The sequence below is a fragment of the Ascaphus truei genome, chromosome 4, assembly GCF_040206685.1.
Source record: "Ascaphus truei isolate aAscTru1 chromosome 4, aAscTru1.hap1, whole genome shotgun sequence".
Taxonomy (NCBI): Eukaryota; Metazoa; Chordata; class Amphibia; order Anura; family Ascaphidae; genus Ascaphus; species Ascaphus truei.
This window is the reverse complement of record NC_134486.1, coordinates 350065129-350088512: the sequence shown is the minus strand read 5'-3', so window position 1 is coordinate 350088512 and position 23384 is coordinate 350065129. Positions and strand designations below refer to the sequence as shown.

At 44.7% G+C, this 23384-nt stretch overlaps 1 protein-coding gene across 3 annotated transcripts in view; it reads right to left on the bottom strand.

Moving 5' to 3' along the window:
• Nucleotides 1–2746: 2746 nt before the first annotated feature.
• The window catches only part of ERICH1 (glutamate rich 1), a 96820-nt gene continuing 76182 nt past the window's right edge, over nt 2747–23384 (bottom strand). For 2 of the 3 annotated variants that reach the window (XM_075598235.1, XM_075598237.1), the window contains 4 exons: nt 14882–15247; nt 11471–11665; nt 4123–4219; nt 2854–2941 (listed from right to left, as the gene is read on the bottom strand). In XM_075598235.1, coding sequence (XP_075454350.1) covers nt 4137–4219; nt 11471–11665; nt 14882–15247 — 644 coding nt within the window. In that variant the 3' untranslated portion in view covers nt 2854–2941; nt 4123–4136. Of the gene's footprint in view, nt 2942–4122; nt 4220–11470; nt 11666–14881; nt 15248–23384 lie in introns of all 3 variants that reach the window. The other variant, XM_075598236.1, reaches the window with a different exon arrangement.

The following is a 23384-nucleotide window of genomic DNA, read 5'->3' as shown; positions in this document are numbered from 1 at the left end:
ATATATATATATATATATATATATATATATATATATATCCGGGAAACAGAGACAGCACACAGCCAGGTAAGTACAAAAAACCTGTATTCATGTAAGAAGTACATGGCACTACATCCAACGTTTCGGTCAACAGAATGTGACTTACCTGTATTCATTTGATCGTGTTTTCGCCCCTATTTGGAGCCATACAAGAGGGAGGGAACTTCTCACATCAAACCCCCCCTACCATCTCCGGGTACTACCCTTTGAAGTGGATCTTTCAAGAGAATTTCAAAGAAACCCTGATAAGATTGGCTCACACTTGTCCGTGTGAGTTAGATCTGGCATCAGCCTTTTTTGTTATATTCAATCACCCATTCCCACCCATTATATATGCTACATCTAGTGGGTTAATATTTACATAGTGTTTATCTCCTTTTTCTCACATGCGCTCACCATCACTGCAAGAATAACTGTTTTGGTCTATAGCAGCGTTTCCCAAATGGGGTTCCGCTGCGCCGTCCCAGGGGTCTGCCATGGCTCTCCTCCACCCCTCCCCTCTCCCCCCACAGCGGACTCACAGCACCGCTGCTTCCCTCAAACCCCCCCCCCCGCCGCCAGCACTGCTGCTTCCATTTCTCCCCCCGCCAGCACCGCCGCTTCCCTTACTCCCCCCGCCGCCACCAGCACCGCCGCTTTCCTTGCCCCCCTTGCTGCCAGCACCGCCGCTTCCCTTACTCTCCCACGCCACCAGCACCGCCGCTTCCCTTACTTCCCCCGCCACCAGCACCGCTGCTTCCCTCGTGTCCCCCCCCCTATCAGCAGCACTGCTGCTTCCCTCGTCCCCCCCACCGCCAGCACTGCTGCTTCCCTCACCCCCCCGTGCCGCCAGCACCACTGCCACTGCTTCCTCCGCTGACAACCGCAGGGCAGGATACCAGCCTCTCCTACCGCCTGAGGTAGGCTGACGGATGCTGAGGGAGATATATGTATTGGGGCAGTGGGGGTCTTTTAAAAATGCACTGGGGCAGTGGGGGTCTTTTAAAAATGCACTGGGGCAATGGGGGTCTTCTTAAAATGCACTGGGGCAATTTGGTTTTTAAAACAATGCACTGGGGCAGTGGGGGTCTTTTTAAAATGCACTGGGGCAGTGGGGGTTCTTTTAAAAATGTATTGGGGTGGTGGGGTCTTTTAAAAATGATCTTGAACCAAGAACATTTTTAGCCTATGGCGCACGTCTCTTTTTTTTTTTTTCCATGTGCTGCGCCAAAAATATTTAAGGGGGTTCCATTCTGTTTTGCAAAATATAAAAGGGTTCATTGACAAAATGTTATTGGGAAACACTGGTCTATAGTTTCACTCTGAAAATACAGGGCCATATTTCCTAAGAGATGCTAAGCAGAAAGGCACATTTATTCAAGTGAATTGGCTGCAAGATGGTATCCTGTATTCTTTTTTTAATTTTTTTCTGATCACTTCAGTAAATACAACCTATAATGTTAAATAGCCAAGTGCCCCTGGCTATAGCCTTCTACTGGCCTCAACACTATAAGTCCTGGTAAGAACAGGCAGTGTTGGGGATAAACGCCTGTGCAGGGCCTAGCCTGCAGTTGCAGCCTGGATGGGTACTATGTTGCTTATCCAGGGGCAGGCCTAAACCGGGAGTTAGAGTGTCATACCTGGGGAGGGTACTGACTGGGTCACATGTAAATGGTGTGATGCCTGTCAGTACCTAAACCTGCCCTGTTATGGGGTGGGCTTACAAGCCCTTCCCACCGGGTATAAAAGCTGACACTCCGCCAAATTGAGGTGGTTGATTATGAGACAGTGTGATACCCTTTTCCCTACAAGAGGGTCAAGGAGATTGGGAGGAGCTCTGGGGGCCTCAAGCCCCAGGGTCTGCTAGAGGGCCAAGGTTGATCATGCTGATGTACAATAAACCTGCCGTTGTTCCAACTAGGGTGTGTGGTTATTGGAGAGGAGTATTGCCTGTGGGGACCATCCTGCATTCAGCAGGATCATCATGGGATGGAGGCGCTGCACAGTAAAGAGATGGAGAAAGCCTGCCCTATTGCTGCTCCCAAACTACAACTGCGGAGCCACTCAGACCTCCTGAACCAGCAGGTGAGCTACAGCACCGGGGACAATAACCATGTAGTGGCCGGATCTTCTGTGACAGGTGCTACAGTTCTTTTTTATACACAAGGAATTCAATTGTCCACTGCCATTCACATAAAAACAGAGGTTGTCATGGTAAACTGATGCCCATGAAATAAAATAATAAAATGTAGGAAACCTTCTTAGGAGACTCATAACCATATCTTATACTAACCCCATATAGTACTAACATCTATTTATTCTGCTTTAATGATCTACAGTATGTTATGCTTAAAGAGTAGATCACTGTGTCTTACTAGAACTGTGGAATTTCCTATTGCTTAGATGCTGGCCATCTATGGCTTATATTCAACTAGCTTTTGTGCCCGTCTTCGCCCGGGGAATGTAATATTGAATACATGTCCCCCTCCCCCCCCCCACCCGGGTCGCCATCTTATATATTTAATGTCATTTATTTTGTTTCAATTGTTAATCCTCTCAACTCCTCTAGGGGATTACTTTAGAAGTATATATTTTACATAGAGATATATCACCAAACTTGTACCAAAAGCTACGAATTATTAAATTTTTATTAAATGTATGTGGATATGTAGGAGTCCCATTTTGTTACAATGTTATACATTTTATAGAAAAGTTTGTGACTCAAATCCCAAAGTTGCCATATTGTATTTATTATCAAATAAAGCCAAACTTCAATCAATACCTATATATTACATCTAAAAAAGAGTAACAAACAAATAAAAATAAAATAAAAAATCATTGAACAAAATCTATTTCTTATTCCTCATGGGCAGGATATCAGTAATCCAGTAGTAAAAAAGAGAACAGAGTGCCATCCTGTGATCTGGAAAACAAAAACAGAACACTTTATTCAGTCATTCAGGTCCTGAAGGCAAAATTATGTGTCAACAGAAAATGTAATTTAAACTCCACTTTGTAGAACCTACAGTAATCCTTTTGAAACCTGGATTGATCTGACCTTGTGGATCTAACCTAATGTACGAAGATTGGCAAAATAAGAGTATTGTTTTAAGGGAAACATTACTTAAAAAGAAAAATATGATACTTGTTAGTCTTCAATGAACTTCCAACATTGTATTATATTTATGCCCTGAATACTGTACTCTCTTTCCAGGTTAATGGCATTTCTTAAGTCTCTGTCAAACATTAAAGACATTTAGAACTAAATATATCACTTTTATTATAAAGGTCTCGGGGACAGGCGTTTCTTTTCCTATTGTGTTTTATGTACTAATTGCATTATGTTTCCTTGTATTCTAAATGTGTATTTGTAACACACTACATACATTGTTGGTGCAATAAAAAAATACAAATATACTGTATGTACATTCATATATACAAGCCTCCCCCTACCTATGCTCACTGTGAAATCACAAATCATGTTACAAATGGTTGCATCTGACATCAAATAAAATGTAATTAAGTTTGAAATATACTTATCAGGTATACTTAAGTTTGAAAGCCTAGAGTGTTCCAGTGACATATTTCTTTTTACATTTTAAGCTTGAAGCAAGGGCTACAAGTTATGGATTGAGGATCCATGATCTTCCAGTCCCAACTCCATTGGACCCTTTGCAGTAGGTTCTCTCATCCTTCGCCAATCTGGCCACACAATGCCAGCCACTGAGCTCACACAAGCTATGCTCCAGCTGGCAACACCCAATTTTAATCAACGTCACACCCCAATGCTCCTCTTGGAAAATTCACACAGAGGGAGGCAAACTTGTACAGAAATATACAGCTGACCAGAGTACAGCCAAAATATACTGCACCGTTTATGTACACAGATTAGGTCAGGAGGAAGGACATGCAGGAGACAGACGAACCGCTGTTGGAGTAGAGGCTATACAAATGTAATCATGTGTACAGTGCATAACTGTATCCTCTCAAAGCATTTTTCAAGTACGATTTATTTTAAATTATGTTGCACAACAGTTAATTAGGTTGAAAAAAAAGACATTTGCCAATCAACAAGCAAGACGTGAATCAGTAAAATATAATCACCCTATTAAAACATACTACGATGACAGAGTGATCCATCCTGTTCTCACTTCCAATACATTTGCATCATTCTCCATCATACAAACTGAAGAGCGTGAATCTGCATGTATCATTTGGAAAAAATAGTAAGTTACCTGTTAAAAATGTATTTTTTTTTAAACTATGTTTCTGATAAATAAGCTTTTGCTAGTATATTGTAGCATCTGAGCATATAAACAAATAGTGCAAGAGCAAATAGCACTGTGAAATAGATAAAAAGTGTGTATACCACTTAATTAGTGATATATAAATACTGTACATTATAATTAAAACGTCCTAAATAATGCAGCTCCCAAACAGGACTCACCAAGTCCAGAAACACAGATGGACAACAAAACATGGGGCGCAAATATATCCAAGAACATATAAATAATATAAAAAGAGACAAAAGGAAAAATGCTGTGACGTACGTCACACACAGGAATAGAGCGGGACATTTAAAAGGAGGGGAAACGTATAGGACAGTAAATAATTCCCTGAGGAAGCTCGTACAGGAGTGAAACACGTAGGGCGAAGCCAGCACTGATCATCTGCATCGTTGGGAGGGCATCTGTTATTGGAGAGCTGCAGCTGATTTTTGGCATCTTCCCCCGTTGGGTTACATTACCTGCTCTGACGGCCGTGGAGTAGGAGCAACGGAGGAGGAGTCCTGCTGTTTGTTGTCCCTTAGGACCCAGGGTGGTCTGAATGCTCTTCCCAAAGCTGCTTATGTAAGTGCTTTACTTTGTGATATTAATTTATAAAGCAACCTTCACTATAATTGCTTTGTCTTCTATGTGGGAGTCTTCTATGTGGGAATCGGGAATCCCCTCCCCCCCTGCTCTCTCAACTGGCATTGACCTATTATGCTGTGATGTAGTAGTCTCAGAATTCTTTCCAGACACCCAAGAGTTGGTTACTCATGATAACCTCAACGCCTGATTTTGTTTTGGGGCATTTTTTTATTAGTATTACAGTATTGCACTACTTTTCCTTTTGTCTCTTTTTATATTTTGTATATGTTCTTGAATATATTTTCGCCCCTTGTTTTGTCCATATCGTAGTATTTGTAAGTGCCAATTAAAAAGAAAATATCACATACTGTACTGTAACGCTTTAAAGATGCGGTCAGGCCCTAAGCCAACTTCGAGCTAACCATATGAAAGAGTCACCGATAGAAAGTACTGTACGCTCCTATTCCCTCCCCCCAAAGTACAAATCTTAGCTTTAGTTGATATTGTACTATGGCGATTAAACTGGAATATAGGCTTGTTCTGATTTTATTTGCCACGTTCTCCCCATCTGACACAGCATTGGTCTTTTACAAGGAGGCAATGTGCAAGGTGGGGTTATTACAGAAATGTTTTGTTTTTATTTGGACTAGAGGGGAATGCATATTGAAATCGCTCATGAATCCACTTTACTTAAGCAATGATATTCCTTATTTAAACTTGACGTATGCACTAAAAGAAAAAGCGTGTATAATCGAAGGCAAGAAATTCTAAATGTAAAATAAAAAGATGTATGCAAACAACTGCCTTTAAAAAGCAACTATATGGCTATAGCCATGTATCTTCAATGGTTAGCATTTGGCTTTACATTTCAAACGGATATTGAGAACTCCCATATCAAATTGATATCTAATAGAGCATAACAAAAATGAAATAGGAAACTATTGTAGTACTGCACAACGTACATTAAGCTTTGTTAGATAACATATTCCTTTATGGAAGATAAACGAGCAGAGGGTGAAGGAGCGGCTCAGTGAGTAAAGACTGGCACTGACTTTGCAACAAGGGAACCTGGTTCAATTTCCACTGTCGGCTCCTTGTGACCTTGGGCAAGTCACTTTATCTCCCTGTGCCTCAGGCACCAAAAACATAGATTGTTAGATCCACAGGGCAGGGCCCTGTGCCTGCAAAATGTCTCTGTAAAGTGCTACGTAAAACTAGCAGCACTATACAAGAACACACAATTATTATTACTGTACATAGCGCTTCACAGTAGTAATATGCGACAATCATATAAATAACAGGTCATGGGAATAAGTGCTTCAGACATAACAGTAACATTTAGTAGTATTTATCCCTGCATTTTTAGCCTAATAAATAAGTGTTGGGCTTTGTTCTGGTTAGTGGCCACTGAGCACATACAGTATTGTACATCTTGTGCTTTTAAACTGGTTCTCTGGCCAACTCTACTTTTTTTTTTTTCATTTTGGCAGCAGCCTTCCTTGAAAATGTTTTAATCTTTTTAAAGAGTGAAATCTTTACCTCAGCTGAGGTTGATATCTATTATCAAACCGGGTCCTTTACCACTTCCCAATTGATCCACAGCCTTTTAATCCTGAATAACACATGATCATCGTACATATACTATTCCTAACATCCAACTTATTACCACGATGCAAGCAAACACACACAATGCTTGAAACAGACAATAGAGAAATGTCAGTTTGACTGAATCAACCTTTGTACAACTGTACCGTTTGGTTGTAATGAGTCACACAATCCTAATAAATATTATTCAACAATCTATATCTATAAAAATGAAAACATTGTTTGTTTGCTAAAAACGTTGTATATTTGCTGTGCCTCTGGGCAATCTGATTGGTCCGTTGGTCGGTCACTCAGCCTCTGGCCAATCTGATTGGTCCGTGGCCCGGCCCCACCCCCGCACGCTTCTCATTGTCTTGCGTGGTTCTATGACCTCAGGGAACAACGGATTTGAAAATCTAAACTCATTTATTTGAGCCAACACAACGTTTCGACATCGCTATGTCACTTGATAAAGACCTCTGAGGTCGAAACGTTGTGTGGGCTCAAATAAATGAGTTTAGATTTTCAAATCCGTTTTGCCCTGTGTTCCTTCTGCTACTGATCTAGGACTGGAAACAGGCTTTCGTTCAAGCACGGGAGCACCGGTAATTGTACCATTCTAACTATTTTTCTAGGTGTGCAGCATTCACTTTATATACCTGGTTCTATGACCTCACATACCCAACTGCCACTCTCAGAAAATAACCTAAGTGCAGATTCATCCCCTGCGGATTACTCACCACTTGAGGTAACGTGTGCTGGCAAGAGCCACCCCCGCCCCCCCAACACCACCCCACCGCCGGCTCCCCCCCATCACCCACAGCTCAACTCCCCGCCGGCTCCCCCCCCCCATCACCCGCAGCTCAACTCCCCGCCGGCTCCCCCCCACCCATCACCCGCAGCTCAACTCCCCGCCGGCTCCCCCCCCATCACCCGCAGCTCACCTCCCTGCCGGCTCCCCACCCCCACCCATCCACCCGGGGAGAGGGGGTGGAAGGAGCGCACGCCGCTTCTCCTCACCATCCGCGGGCTCCGTTCTCTCTCCCCTCAGCGGGGGACGGGGGGACGGGTTGGTTGGAAACAAGCCCCGTGGACAGGGGGGGAGGGGGGGTTGGAAACAAGCACCGGGGACAGGGGGGGGGGGTTGGAAACAAGCACCGTGGACAGGGGGGGGGTTTGGAAACAAGCACCAGGGACGGGGGGGGGGGGGGTTGGAAACAAGCACCAGGGACAGGGGGGTGGGTTGGAAACAAGCACCAGGGACAGGGGGGTGGGTTGGAAACAAGCACCAGGGACAGGGGGGGGGTTGTAAACAAGCACCAGGGACAGGGGGGGGGGTGGTTGGAAACAAGCACCAGGTACAGGGGGGGAGGTTGGAAACAAGCACCGGGGACAGGGGGAGGGGGTTGGAAACAAGAACCAGGGACAGGGGGGGGGGTTGGAAACAAGAACCAGGGACAGGGGGGGGGGGTTGGAAACAAGCACCAGGGACAGGGGGGGGGTTGGAAACAAGCACCAGGGACAGGGGGGGGGGGGTTGGAAACAAGCACCAGGGACAGGGGGGGGGGTTGGAAACAAGCACCAGGGACAGGGGGGGAGGTTGGAAACAAGCACCAGGGACAGGGGGGGAGGTTGGAAACAAGCACCAGGGACAGGGGGGGAGGTTGGAAACAAGCACCAGGGACAGGGGGGAGGTTGGAAACAAGAACCAGGGACAGGGGGGGGGGGGGTTGGAAACAAGAACCAGGGACGGGGGGGGGGGGGCGGGTTTGGAAACAAGCACCGGGGAAAGAGGGGGGCAACCGATCACCTGGGAGCCTCCAGCCTTCCCCCGCGCGCGCCTCCAGCCTTCCCCCACGCGCGCCTCCAGCCCAATGCCACCATTCTCGGCCACTCCCCCCCCTCCCAACCTGGGACGGAGTGGAAGCGCCACCCAAGCTTACCCTGCGCATGCCTCCTGTCACAGCCCGGCAGTCTCGCGCCCCCCCCACAGCTAGGCGGCGTCTCCCTGGGTGGGCGGGTTGGAATCCCCCCTTTCAGAGGTTAGCGGCGGTTGCTCACCTTTGGTTAGTGATTTTCTCCCCCCACTTCAGAGCTCAGCAGCAGTGGGTCACTAGGGGGGCGGGAGGGTTGATTCTCACCCCCCCTCCCCCCAGTCGCAGGCTGGATGGTTGTGCGGCTCACTGCAGACGGGTATCTCTGCGGCGGCTGACTTTGGGTGCGGTGTGTATTGTATGTCTTTATTTATATAGCGCCATTAATGTACAGAGCGCTTCAGGGGGTGTGACAGAGGGGTGGCGGCAGCGGACTTACTGTGGGGCGGGGTTGTCCGCTGCGGTGGCGGGCGGGAGAAGGGTCGTCAACAGAAAGCATGGGGCCCAGGACAAATGAAAGGAGCAGGGCACCCCCCTCCCCCCAACCCATAGCGCACCTACCAGGGTAAAATATTTTTTAGCACACAACTTGAACGTAACTGTTTTCTTATTGTCATAACAAAAAAAAGATTTCAATGCAACCTGTTTCTTTTTATATTTTCCACAAAAGACAGATGACTGAGTGGGTGCGCGGGTGGGTGACTGAGTGGGTGACTGAGTGGGTGTGCGGGTGGGTGACTGAGTGGGTACGCGGGTGGGTGACTGGAAGGCAAGAGTGGGGGGGGGTGAAAGGCAAGAGTGGGGGGGGGTGAAAGGCAAGGGTGGGGGGGGTGAAAGGCAAGGGTGGGGGGGGTGAAAGGCAAGGGTGGGGGGGGGGGTGAAAGGCAATTGTGGGGGGGGTGAAAGGCAAGGGTGGGGGGGGGTGAAAGGCAAGGGTGGGGGGGGGGGTGAAAGGTAGGGGGGGGGGGGGGTAAAAAGCAAGGGTGGGGGGGGTGAAAGGCAAGAGTGGAGGGTGAAAGGCAAGAGTGGGGGGGTGAAAGGCAAGAGTGGGGAGGGGTGAAGGCAAGAGTGGGGGGTGAAAGGCAAGAGTGGGGGGGGGTGAAGGCAAGAGTGGGGGTTGTGAAGGCAAGAGTGGGGGGGTGAAGGCAAGAGTGGGGGTATGTGAAAGGCAAGAGTGGGGGGGGTTAAAAGGCAAGAGTGGGGGGGGGGGGTGAAAGGCAAGAGTGTGGGGGGGTGAAAGGCAAGAGTGGGGGGTGAAGGCAAGTGGGGGGGGTGAAGGCAAGTGGGGGGGTGAAGGCAAGAGTGGGGGGGTGAAGGCAAGAGTGGGAGGGTGAAGGCAAGAGTGGGGGGTGAAGGCAAGAGTGGGGGGGGGGTGAAGGCAAGAGTGGGGGGTGTGAAGGCAAGAGTGGGGGGGTGAAGGCAAGAGTGGGGGGGGGGGTGAAGGCAAGAGTGGGGGGGTGAAGGCAAGAGTGGGGGGCGTGAAGGCAAGAGTGGGGGGTTGAAGGCAAGAGTGGGGGGGTGAAGGCAAGAGTGGGGGGGGTGTGAAGGCAAGAGTGGGGGGGTGAAGGCAAGAGTGGGGGGGGTGAAGGCAAGAGTGGGGGGGGGTGAAGGCAAGAGTGGGGGGGGGTGAAGGCAAGAGTGGGGGGGGGGTGAAGGCAAGAGTGTGGGAGGGGTGAAAGGCAAGAGTGGGGGGTGGTGAAAGGCAAGAGCGGGGGGTGGGGTGAAAGGCAAGAGCGGGGCGTGGGGTGAAAGGCAAGAGCGGGGGGTTGGGTGAAAGGCAAGAGCGGGGGGTGGGGTGAAAGGCAAGAGCGGGGGGGGTGAAAGGCAAGAGCGAGGGGGTGAAAGGCAGGAGGGGAGGTGAAAAGCAAGAGCGGGGGGGGTGAAAGGCAGGAGCGGGGGGGTGAAAGGCAGGAGCGGGGGGGTGAAAGGCAGGAGCAGGGGGGGGGTGAAAGGCAGGAGCGGGGGGGTTAAAGGCAGGAGCGGAGGGGGGGTGAAAGGCAGGAGAGGGGGGGTGAAAGGCAGGAGCGGGGGGGTGAAAGGCAGGAGCGGAGGGGGTGAAAGGCAGGAGCGGAGGGGGTGAAAGGCAGGAGCGGGCGTGCGTGCTAGAGGCGGCAGCGGGCGAGAGGCGACGGCCTGGAGTGTGCGGCGTGCGGGAGAGGTGAGCGGCAGGGAGAGAGGCAATGGCCGGAAGTGTATGTGGCGTGCGGGCGGGAGAGAGGCGGCAGGGAGAGAGGCGAAGGTCGGGCGTAATAGCAGGCGGAGATGCGACTGCTTGGAGTGGTGGTGTGAGGGACTGGTGATGCGGGAGGCCGGTGGCGGTGTATGTGAGGCGGCGGTGAGAGGGGCTGATGGTGCGATTCGAGGGGGGTTGGTGAGGCGGTGGTGTGAGTACAATTCAGTAGGGAAGACCTATCCAGAATGGGGGACTGATCCGGCGGGGGTGCGGATGGAGGTTGCGGCCCGGGTGTAGGGTGTGGCTGGTGTGTTTCAGCAGCAGATGGCGGGCCGGGTGTGAGGTGCGGCTGGGAGGGTTGCAGGGGCGCTCGGTGAGAAGGAGAATCTGCGGCTGCACTGCGCTCAGAGGGGCACGCGGTGTAGCCGTGGAGGGCGGGACACATGGGGGGGGGGGCGAGGTACACCGGCCAATGAGAGCCGTGGGGGGGTGGGACACATGGGGGGGGATGAGCCAATGAGAGCCGTGGGAGGGCGGGCGGCCCACGGAACGACGGACCAATTAGATTGCCCCTAGACACGGACATACAATGGTTTAAAAAAAAAATATATATCTAGATAGATAGATATAGATAGATACAAAGAGCTTTTTCCCAGAATGTAGTGGTAAATCAGAAATGGCTATAAGATGAGTCTGCCTTTTTATACCAGTACATCTGTATGCTTTACAGTATTATTACTGCTCTGTGCACTTACTGAAATAAAAACATGCAAAATAAATCTTGAATATCTGCCTAATAATCATTTTTTTTTCAATTGTTGTTAACATTTTAAAAAAAGCGATACACACAATTTTCCTGGGGTTGTGAACAGGAAAGGTTTCTGATTTCTTAGCAGATACCTAACTGGTAACCACAAAGCAGTTATTTTTTGGCACTGGATTAGATAACAGATGAAAACAATACATACCAATAGGCAAAGAAGAATGTTCTTTGAAGTCGTCCAATGCATCTTTTAATCTTTCAATATCCTGCAGAAGTAGTAGAGACTTAAGATGATGTAAAACAGTTATATCTGATGAAGGAATTTCACCAGTCTTGATGTGACTCAAGATTTCAAGGATAGTTCCAAGGGACAAAGAGGAAGCTGCACTTGTGGCTTTACCTTGATAAAAGAAGACCATTAAAGAAATGAAAAAGGATTTTAAAAGTACATACTTTTTGATAGTTTTTACTAAAAACAAGGAGAGTTTAAGTAGCAAATATGCATCTATACAAAATTCTCTTGGCTGCATACTATGTTCTAATTGCTGATCTAATTACACTAATTCCACCTAAAATATGCATTTGACCATTTTTGGTCATAGGGTTATAATATGGTGCTCAAACATTATAATTTAGTTGTATTGGAGCTATTGCCAACACTTGATCAATAAAAAGGAGCAAAGTCTGTGTCTACCAAGTCTACAATTTCCAACGGTACAGTTTTTAATTGGCAACATTGTAGGTTTTCACCACCTATCTTGTCATTTAGATATCTGATGAGAGATTTTTCTAGTTGACCTCTGTGGGCCAACCGTAATGTATTGAGATTTAACGAAAAACAGACAGCACAACTGTAGCCTCCGTGTAATGATAAAATAATAAAATCCACACAAAATGACTAAATGACATTTAAGCAAAAAAAATAAATAAACATACTTTTATAAACCATCTAAAACTCTTGAAAAAGTAATATCCCCCCCCCCCCCCCCCCCCCATGCACATGTTTTCTTATTCGCAAATCAGCCACAGTGACTTTTGCAATAACTTTATAAAAATCTATAATTCTGGCAAATCTATGTACATTATATGGTTTGTTCATTATCGAGATTAACAAAGTAACTGCTGCAGTACATATAGAATGAGTGCAGATGTATTAATTTGACAATTCTTAACTGTATTGAATGTCAATGTCCATCTCTGCATTTATATGGAGTACAGTTTTGACCACCAGTCCATAACAATACATCATGGAACTAGAATAAGTGCAGAGAAGAGCCACAAAATGAAGTGGATGGATAATCTGATTTATGAGGAGTGGGTTGTAAATTAGATTTCTTTATATTAGGAAAGGGGTGTGTAAGAGGGATAGGATAACTATATACAAATATATTCGGGAGCAATACAAGGAGTTTTCAAAAGAATGGCAGTATTCATCCCAAGGACAGTACAATCAACATGGTATACAGGGATATAGCAAATAACTAAACATAGGAAGGATGTTGATCCAGTGAGAAATCTGATTTCCATTATTGGAGTCACAAAAAATATCCAAGAAGGATAAAAAGATTCCTCTTATTGCACTCTCTATTATATAATTCTAGCAAAACCAATGTGCTTATTTTTTGCCATGAAGGCGCTTAAATCGGTACAGACTATTAAAACCAAAAAATAAAAAAGTTTTATTACATCAAAAAATATGAATTAGTGACTCTGTGAGTTATATACAGTGATAAAGGTTTAAAAGGTCCTCTCACAAGGGGTTGAGTGGTAGGAGACTATATTTATATTTCAGACTGTAAAAACACATTAATATGTGTGTCTGTTTATTTAAGTCACTCTGACAACTCAGTATAATATCAAATGATGTACATAAATATACAACGGCTCTGTATACTCTGAATATTTGTATGATAGCATATAGTTGTGCACTTCTAACTAATTAGTATTGAGATCCCAAAATAGAAAGTACATATATGTGTAGCATAGAGAATTTTCTGGTCCTTTTAATGATCCATATATATATATATGGCTAGAATAAGTATCCAAATGGCTTATAGCCTCAAAAATAAGCAATATCTATAGATACATTAAAGACCATTTAACACAATATAGAATATGTACATAGTATCCTTATAGTAAGGTGTAACCATATGTAATCTAATAGTATCCTGTTGTCTCAATGAAGCGTGAAACGCGTCATACGTCGAGTCCGACGTCACAGGGGGGCGACACCTCAGTTCCAGGAACACGGCCAGTATACTGGTGCTACGGCCCCACACTCCCTACACGTTCGGGAAACGGCATATCGTGCCTATGATATAGCAAGCCCTGAACAATATGCTATTGCGGTCCGCTGTGACCTTTGATTTGAATTTGATTTGGGTTACTATTTTATAGGTCCGCCGTGACCTTTAAGTGTTATCAATTTGGTATTTGGTGCACTCTAGGTCCGCTGAGACCGTAAGTGTTCTGTGCTATACTGCCCCACAAATACATTTAGCGGCGCTTAGTACCATTATATTTTGGCCAGACACTTACACTCATTGTATAACCGTGTTACCAAACCTTTTTTCAGCTTGCGTTGGTCTCATTGAGACAACAGGATACTATTAGATTACATATGGTTACACCTTTCTATAAGGATACTATGTACATATTCTATATTGTGTTAAATGGTCTTTAATGTATCTATATATATTGCTTATTTTTAAGGCTATAAGCCATTTGGATACTTATTCTAGCCATATATATATATATATGGATCATTAAAAGGACCAGAAAATTCTCTATGTACTTTTCCATTTTGGGATTTCAATACTAATTAGTTAGAAGTGCACAACTATATGCTATCATACAAATATTTAGAGTATACAGAGCCGTTGTATATTCATGTACATCATTTGATATTATACTGAGTTGTCAGAGTGACTTAAATAAACAGACACACATATTAATGTGTTTTTACAGTCTGAAATATAAATATAGAGTCTCCTACCACTCAACCCCTTGTGAGAGGACCTTTTAAACCTTTATCACTGTATATAACTTACAGAGTCACTAATTAAGTTTTTTTTGATGTAATAAAACTTTTTTATTTTTTGGTTTTAATAGTCTGTACCAATTTAAGAGCCTTTATGGCAAAAAAATAAGCACATTGGTTTTGCTAGAATGACATAATAGAGTGCAATAAGAGGAATCTTTTTATCCTTCTTGGATATTTTTGGGGTGCTCCTTCATTATCCTCATGCACCCTATTACTATGACAATATCTCACTATTAAATTTTATACAAGGATGAGCGGTTAAATTACAATACCCTGGTAACCATTATTGGAGTCAGGAAGGAATTTATTTTTCCCCTCATGAGGCATCATTGGATGATGTTTCACTGAGGTTTTTTGTTTGTCTTCCTCTGGATCAATATACTGTAAATACACATATACAGTAGGATAAGTATCTGTCATCTAAATTTAACATAGTTTGAACTTTAAATATGGACATCTACTATGTAACTATAAACAAGATGCACATTATAACCCATTTCCTCTGGTAAAAAAATAAAATAAATACAAAAAAACTATATGGCATATTAATAAAATATACATGAAATAACATACGGTCAGTATAATAGATCTCTTGAGTTGCCTGCAAGAAGTCGAGCAGGTTCACTGACATTTTCCTTTGGTCGTCTTCTGTGGTCTTTTCATTGGGATATTTCACTGTATCTCTTTCAAGATCACCTTCAGGCTGATATAAAAAATCCACAGCCCTAGCTTTTGTCAACAGACCAGCGGCCTTCATCCTTTCCTTCTGACGCTTTCTCTGTAGCTTCCTTTTTTTATTTTTATTTATAGTTCCAGCGTCGGATATTTGGGAATGAAAATGATTTTGTTGAATATTGGGTCGATTTTCAAGGGCCGCTTGTGTAACATTTGCTTTCTTCTTTTTCCTACGTCTTTTACGCGTCCCAAGCAAGAGATCCCCTAAAAACAAAATGTAAAGAGATCATTACACTTAATGTGTCAGTGATACTGCAATTCAATTTCTACAATTCTAAAACCGCAATCTCACATTTTTATTTATATATCTCCCCTGAACCAGGGGGTCCCCCGGAACTGACCGGTGGTAAGCATCCGATATCCGGGGACTCCCGGATACAGAGATATTTGTATTTTTTCTATGTGTCAATTTTTACACACAAAAAAAACGAGAAATATGGCAGCATACTACCAACATGGCCTCCGGGGTCAACAATAGAAATGTCTTTCCTACTGGCTACTGGAACGAGCATTGATCCCAGTGGCCATTTTGTTCCACTGTTTTGATTGAGGCCATTTTGCAACAGATCAAAAGGATGCACAAATACAAATGAATAAACAGTGCTAATCAATCACAAATAATTGAAAGCAAACGTGTATCAATGATATTAAAAAGGTACATTTCAAAACCAGAACTTTTATTGAAATACCAGTGTAACATACCTACACTGGCGACACGTTTTATTGAAGCACGGCTAGCACCGCAAGCCGGGGGATGCCCCGGCGTGCTAGGCACACTCCTGATGCGCGGTCACGCGTCATCGGGTGCCTGCGCCCCCTGCACGCGCGTCCAGGGCTCCCCGAGGGAGCCCTGGTGTCTCGCGATGTGGGGGACGGCGGCAGGGGGTTCCGGGGGACCCGGCGGACCCGGCAGCGGGAGGGAGAAAGCCCCGATCGGAGGGCGCTCCTCCGCTGCTTCGGCGCGCGCCCGGCACCCTCCGGCGCGGGCCAGGTTACTGCTGCGGCCGAGAACGGGCAAATGCTCGAATAAACTCGGCCGCAGCAGTATGTAAAATTACCATATGCTTCCACGATATGGAAATCCTATTTAGGCTACCTTGACTTTTTTTAACGTAGTCATGTGTGTGTGTGAGTGGTCCCCGTGCCTGGGGACACACTGTACTACAAAAGTTCCTGGAGCCCATTATTTTCCATCTTTGCTACCTCATTGCCCAACCACATGAATCCAGCACCCCGAGTCAAGGTAACCCATACGGAGGAGCCAGACACAGTACACCAATGTAATCTCCCTAGAAGACGGACAGGGACGTTGAAAAACAAACACACACAAATAAAATGACATGAGTTTGGGTTTTCATCTTGCTAATCCAAATTGCTAAATTATACAAACTCAAATTCCTGGGTGCAACAGGATAACATACAATATATAATACAGAAAATAGACAGCACTCTAAGATAAATAACTGGAACAGTAATGTGCAGGGTGCAAGGAACAAAAGGGGGACACAATTTCCCCCGAAACAATAGTATAATACAACTAAAGTCCCAGCACTCACTGACTACATGAAAAACAGTAAATATGAAGGAATGTCAAAAGCAAACACTTGATTTAATATAAGCACAAGATAACTCTCAGCTGGAGTGACGCCGACACCAGCGGGTATATTAGAACCCTATTGGACCAGTGGAAAGGGTAAATATCACACAGGGTCAGGAAGTGGGGTAAACAAAACCATAAAAAAGGGAAAAAAGAGGGGGAAGAGAAAACAAGTTCTGGGGGGGGGGGGTTGTTATAGGTTTGGGGGTTACAAGGGGGGCAACGATCGTTTCGGGGAGAACCCCTTCCTAAGGCCCGTTCCCTAAGGCTAAACAGACTATAACGTACTTCCCTTGACCCTATCCTTAACCACTGAAACAGCACACAGTAATCAAAAACACGTCGTTCACACCCAATTGGCAAAGTCCAGAGTACACAGGAGTACAGTGATGCAAAAAATGAAGAGTTCAAACCGTCAGGTTTACTGCAAACTTCTCCCACCACTCCTGCAGATGTGTGAGCTCACACATGGGTGGTAGGAAGGAAGGAGTTACTCTATTGGCTGCCTAGCTTGACTATAGGCATGTACTGTACTAGTAGCTCCAACAGATCCAGAAGTGCAAAAGAGCACACGGAAAAAAATGCGTATACGAAATGAAGGTGCCCATAATGGCGACGATGGGCCTGCACACCCTCCCCCCATGGATCACCGGATGACCGTAGTCAGTGTCGTACACATTTTCTTCTTCTGGATAGCGATGCAGTAGCGTGGCTTTTGGAGGCATCAGGCATCCTCAGCCTGGCAGCGAGGAGCAAAGGATAATAAGGAAGAAAATAAAAAAAATGAGGTGGCAGCAACTCTTTGACCTCTGCAGATGTACAGCAAAAAGTGAATGATCTCAGGGGTCACAATGGAAGCATTATATTGTGAACTCAGAACTCTTTTTTGTTGTTGTACCTCACACAGAAGTAGCACTGTTAATCCCTTTGAGTGTTGGCTACTAGGGCGATGCAAAGCAAAACATGTTTTTTTAATGGTTTTACCGGGACATCCCAAAACATACTTTGGCTATTAAAACCTTATGCAACTTGTACCCAGAACGCATGTGTGAACTTGTAAAAACGACTTCTGGAGGAACTATTTTGGCAACCTACTTTAGCGATCTATTTTTACTAAAACTCATATCAATAGCCTGATAGAAAACTAGAACAGTTTTTTTTACAGTCATTAAGTCCCTGCCGCACAAAAAAAACAACGAAATATTTTAGCAAGTATACTTTGATACCTTACCTATGACGAAACAGTGCACCCTTTTTAGTCATATACGTTGTGAAGCTGTTAATTTGTTATAAAAGGAGAACAACCAAGTATAAGGCATGTTTGAAAAACAAAGACATTATTAAAATATACAATCAAATGATCAATCCCTACAGCAAGCAGGTTGATAAAAGGGTTAAGCAACAAGAATAAGCAGCTTCTAGATAAACATTAAACTATTTCACTTAGTTTCCTTATGTTACAAGTTACCATCAATCTTACATATTCGGCTATTGACCATCTTTAGCCAAAACTGAACTGTTCCCACACACAAAAATAATATTAAGATTATAAAAGATTATGTAGGTCAGTAACCCATGGGGCTATGTCTGCGTGACTGGGCAGTCATAATATAATGCACTAAGTTCCCAAAGGCAAATCATAGATGTTTACCTCGAAGCTGGTGCACAAATTCAAACAGAAAATCAAAGCACACATTACATACAGTAGGAATGTCTGTTCTAAAATCAGTATGTATATTTACAACTTCCTGAAGCACTTGCATATAAAAATATGAAATGAGCACAGACATGCAGGAAAGGAAAATGAAGCAAACAAGGGAAGGGAGGACTTTTTTTTAATTTGTATAGCATTTAATTTCTAATTTGGACTGCAGTGAACCCAGCTAGAAATATCTTTGTTAGCACATGCAAATATAACTGAAAGATTGGAATCCAAGACACACTTCAACAATCCCACATTATTTAACTTCTCCCAGCTCTTTTTCTTGACGTGCTTCACCACACAAATAATTACAGCAAGCAAATATAAATTAGACCGCCTTTCTTTTCTTAGGCTAAGCTACACAGCGCACACGCCTGCTTTCATGAATAATATTATCACCACTCTCCAACAGAAACACATGTACCTGGTTTTGAAAAGTTCACTAAAGTTTTGGTTCGTATTCTAGATTGTTAACATACAGCATCTTCCCATATAAGGGTAAACACAAATGTGCTGTAGCTCAAAAAAGGTTGATATGAATTAGTGACTTAGAGATGTCTGAAATGCTTGCGCCTGCATTATGTCGCACCCCACAAATCTGTCATGTAGATTATAAAAAGTGAGGTGAACATATTTATCGAATGATTTTACCATCAAACATCAAATTCTGGATTATGTGCTAGAGTATTGAGACTCCCTTTTATTGATCAATATTCTACAGTGGAATATTATTTTTGTTTTTGTGCATTGGCCCATTGGATTATTCTAGTTCTAGGGCGTCATTAACACTGAAGATCATGGACAGGACCATTGTGGACAGGGTAAGTGGTTTTATTTGATCATGGTGATGAACCTCTTTGATGCCAATGAGGCCACCTAGACTCCTTAAGAGGGCCTACAGTAGGTTGTCTCATTTTAAGTAAATATATATTTATTATGGTCAGTAACGCATCCATAGTTGAGGTTTGATCGAGGGTTCAACTATAACCCCCCTTTTTCAGTTGCTCATAACACTCTCACAAGTCATCAATTCATCTGAAAAGTTGGACTTCAGATCGGATTGTCAAGGTGAATGTTTGTGGAAAGTTTGAGCTCAATCCATTCAGTCATTTTTGAGTTACAAGGGAGACAAAATAAGGTGTGTTAAAAGTTTGCAGCCTATAGTTTAACATGGGACGTTTTGTTCCCTGTAACTCAAAGAGGAAATAATGGATTTGTGTGAAATGTGGAGTTAGTGGCTTAGGTGTAAAAGTGCCTTTGAGTGTTTGCTTTTTAAAAGGCTAAGGTGTTGGAGAAAATGAAGGTTAAAAGATAAAAAAAAAGATGTCCCGGGGCACACCATCAACTCCAGACATGTGGGGGAACCTGAAGCCTCCACTCACATCTCTTTCCCCCCATGCAGATTCCACCCATGCATCCTCCCCAGACCTGATGTCTGATGGATATGTCCGCACTGCACATCCTCTGCTCCTCACTCAGTATCTCCTCACTCTCTACATCAGGCAATTGGCTCCAGACAGCGAGGGGCAGTTACTCGGTTATACACACACACACATACATTTTAAGCCAGTTCTTTATTTAAATATCAAGTCTCACAATTGCTACTTTTACTTGTGTCTTTCCAGTTACAGATATTTGTTGCTTTCAAGTATAAATATATCATGGATGAACATACGATCTGATGCCTCCATGATTGGGCGAGATATGACGTGACCTGTGACGCAAAAATGACGGTGCCTTTAAATATTCTCAATTGCTCTACACTGAAAATACACTCCCGGAAGAATCCTCACGGCGAAATGGCCATCGGAGTTCCTATCTGAGACCGCATCTCCGCTTTTCTCATCAGTTGACAAACCGCTGCCTACAGGCATGCTGGATATCATGGAGGAAACCGGGTGTCAACCGATTGCTGCAGTATTTACTTACAGCTTATCCTCTGCTTTTCCGTGCTGTGTCACGTCGCGGTGATAGTGGAAAGTTTTTTACCAGAGACCGGAGCCTCGTGGTGCAGGCATGATTACATATTTAATCGGACTTCATAGCCATTACTTTCATAACACTATGGGCTACTTTCCACATTCCAAATGGAGGACACTTCCTAACTGATGAGTTTCAAATATTTTTCACTGCTGCTTATGTCAGAACCTTTTTACTGCATTTTATATCCCTGGCCAGTAAAATCTTTTTAGGATTCTTTTCTGTGATTTCTCCACTCTAAGATGACCCCCCAATAAGTGAGAGTGTGCTAGCTCTGGGACCTCCCTTACTAGTGAACTGGGTACTAACAATTTCTCTATTTCTTGTCCCTCTTCTTGGCTCACATGGTACAACAAATCATTTTTAATACAAAAATAGAGATAGGAGTCATTGATTGCTCGTTCTACCGGGACCCCATTAACTTCTACTGCTTGACTAAATCCATTTTTCAACTGGGGATCATTAGCCTGTTCCTTACCAAAATCACTTGGGGAAAGTTCTAGACTTCCAAAACCTTCTTCTTCTGGAGTATGATCTGTTACATTTACGGGTAACTCTGACTCCTGAGTGTCAACAAGCCCTGTCTCTGACAACTCCTCATCCTCTGTTCTCCCTCTGTTAGGAGTAGTAACCAGTGCTAAGTGGGGTGGGGGCGGACCTCTTTTTTTTGTCCTTCTTACTTTCTCGTTTTGATTTCGGGGTTTTAGACACTTCCGAGACTAATTTTGGGTCTGTAAACAGAAAAACATCATCCGGAGTAGGATTGTTTAAGGTGAGTTGTCCTCTGATCAGGGTGTCAAAACCAGGAAAATTACAACCTAACACTAGGGAATGGGGTAACTTTGGTACAATTGCTGCAGTAGTTTGGATGACTTGCCCCTCGACTTTTACTTTTGTTGGAGTCGTGGTGTACGGAATCGTGCACCCATGCACACATTATTCCCACAGCTTCTCACCCTGGCATAACTGGAGAGGCTTAACCAACTTCCCTGATACCAAGTTATTATCACTCCCTGAGTCTACGATGGCGGAGATTGGTTTACCATTTAAATCACCGTGGTAAGGAAGTTCTGAGTATTTGTATCCCCTCGGGTCACACATACCACTCCACAGAACTCTGACCTCACAGAGCCATACGCACACTCCATTGGTTCAGACAACTTAGGGCAGTGGGCTTTAATATGTCCCGCCTCCCCACACTCAAAACAAACAATTGGCCCAGTTTGGTCTTGAAACCCTTTCAGAGATTTAGAGTTTCTGTCCCTATCCAGGTTTTCTTCCACTCCCTCACACTGTGCGATCGGTCGCGGGTCTTTGTTCCAGCGCTGGCTTCTACTGTTCGTGTTGGGTTGCGGGTTTTGGTTTGTGCAAGAGACCGTGGAGCGTGACAGTTCATGGGTGGTTAGAAAACGTTCCACTGCACCGACCATGGAATCATAAGTGAGGGGATCTCCTTGTCTCACCCAATGTCGGAGGTCCTGGGGTAACGCTCTAATGAAGCGGTCCAATACCACCATCTCAAGGATCCGGGTCGGGCTATATGCTTCTGGTTTTAGCACCTTGGTCGCCAGATGGATCAAATCCCATAACTGGGATCTGGGTGATTTCTGTTCCTGATATCTCCATGTATGGAACCTTTGCGCACAGACTGCGGGAGTCACTCCAATCCTTGCAAGGATTTCGCTTTTTAGACGGTCATAATCTGCTGTGGCTTCTTCATCGAGGTCACAATATGCTTTTTGGGCTTCCCCTAGTAGAAAGGGTGCGATAATCCCAGCCCATTTGGAGCGGGCCCAACTTTCCTGGGAAGCGATTCGCTCAAAGGACCGGAGGTAACCCTCTACGTCATCTTGCGGCGTCATGTTCTGCAGGTATAAGTTTGTCTTGATGGGCCGCAGTTTGGTTGCACTGGTAGAGTCCATAGTAATCTGGGCCAGGCGTTGAACCAGCTCCATCTGTGTTTCTGCGGTAGCGGCAAGCTGGGCAGCAAGTATCTGGTTTGTCTCACGTTGTGCTGCAGCGCTTTCAAGTCCCTGTCTGTTAGTTTCCTGCTGAACAGTGGTGCTCTGTTGTAGGGCCTTCACAACATCCTCCATACTGACAGTAACAGTCCGCACAGGACCCACCAGTCGCAATGTGTAGCTCTGTCCCTTTTTCAGGGTGTTCGGCATCCCACTCCTGACACCACTTGTGGCAGGATGACTGTGGTTAGTGAGGAGACAACACAATTCTTCTGGTGAAATAATATGCTGGTGGATTTATTTGTCCAAAAATATTACAAAAACAATGGGTGCGCTGTACCTTTAAGTAATACAAAACATAAACAAAAGCCTATCCCCGTTAGGGAAGCTAACTAAACTCGGTTAAGCCTATCTACCCGGCTGGTTAGCCAAGCTAGACAAGACCAACAATATTTGGTAATAGCACTTGGCTCCTTACCTGGGAGCTTTATTCCATTGGGACAGCATAAGTCTGTGAAGCCTGTGTCTGTCTGTCAGCTCTCTTCTGTCCTCTCTCAGAGTCTGCGAGAGACTGCAGCCCCAGAGGCATTAAAGGCAGGTGAGCTTACTAATTAGGATCACCTGTGGACTGCTTAATCAGCTGGGTTAACTGCACGTATACTGGAAAGCAATCATACTGCCACCTCCTACTAATGTATACAGAGTCTATGACTGTCTGGCCCATAAATATATATATATATATATATATTTATATTGTGACAGTCTGTAATAGCTGTGTAGAGGAATCCCAGGGAGGTGGTCTCTCTCTCTCTGTGCCTCCCTAAGCAGCTCTTACAACAATCCAATGTTTTATTATTTTTATATACTGTATTGAAGAAAGGGGTCTTCACCGGTGAACCCTAGTAATTTAAACTCTGGGAACCCTTGCTTCCAGAGATAAAGACCTTCGTAGGGGGTGCCAGTAGCTGCTCTTGGTGGGTTTTCATGCTCCTGCATGCCCAGCAAAAGAGGATACCGGCACCCCCTACAGAGATCTATATCTCCAGAAACAGGGGGTCCCCATAGCTAAAATTAATTAGGTTCACCTCCGTAGACCCCCTG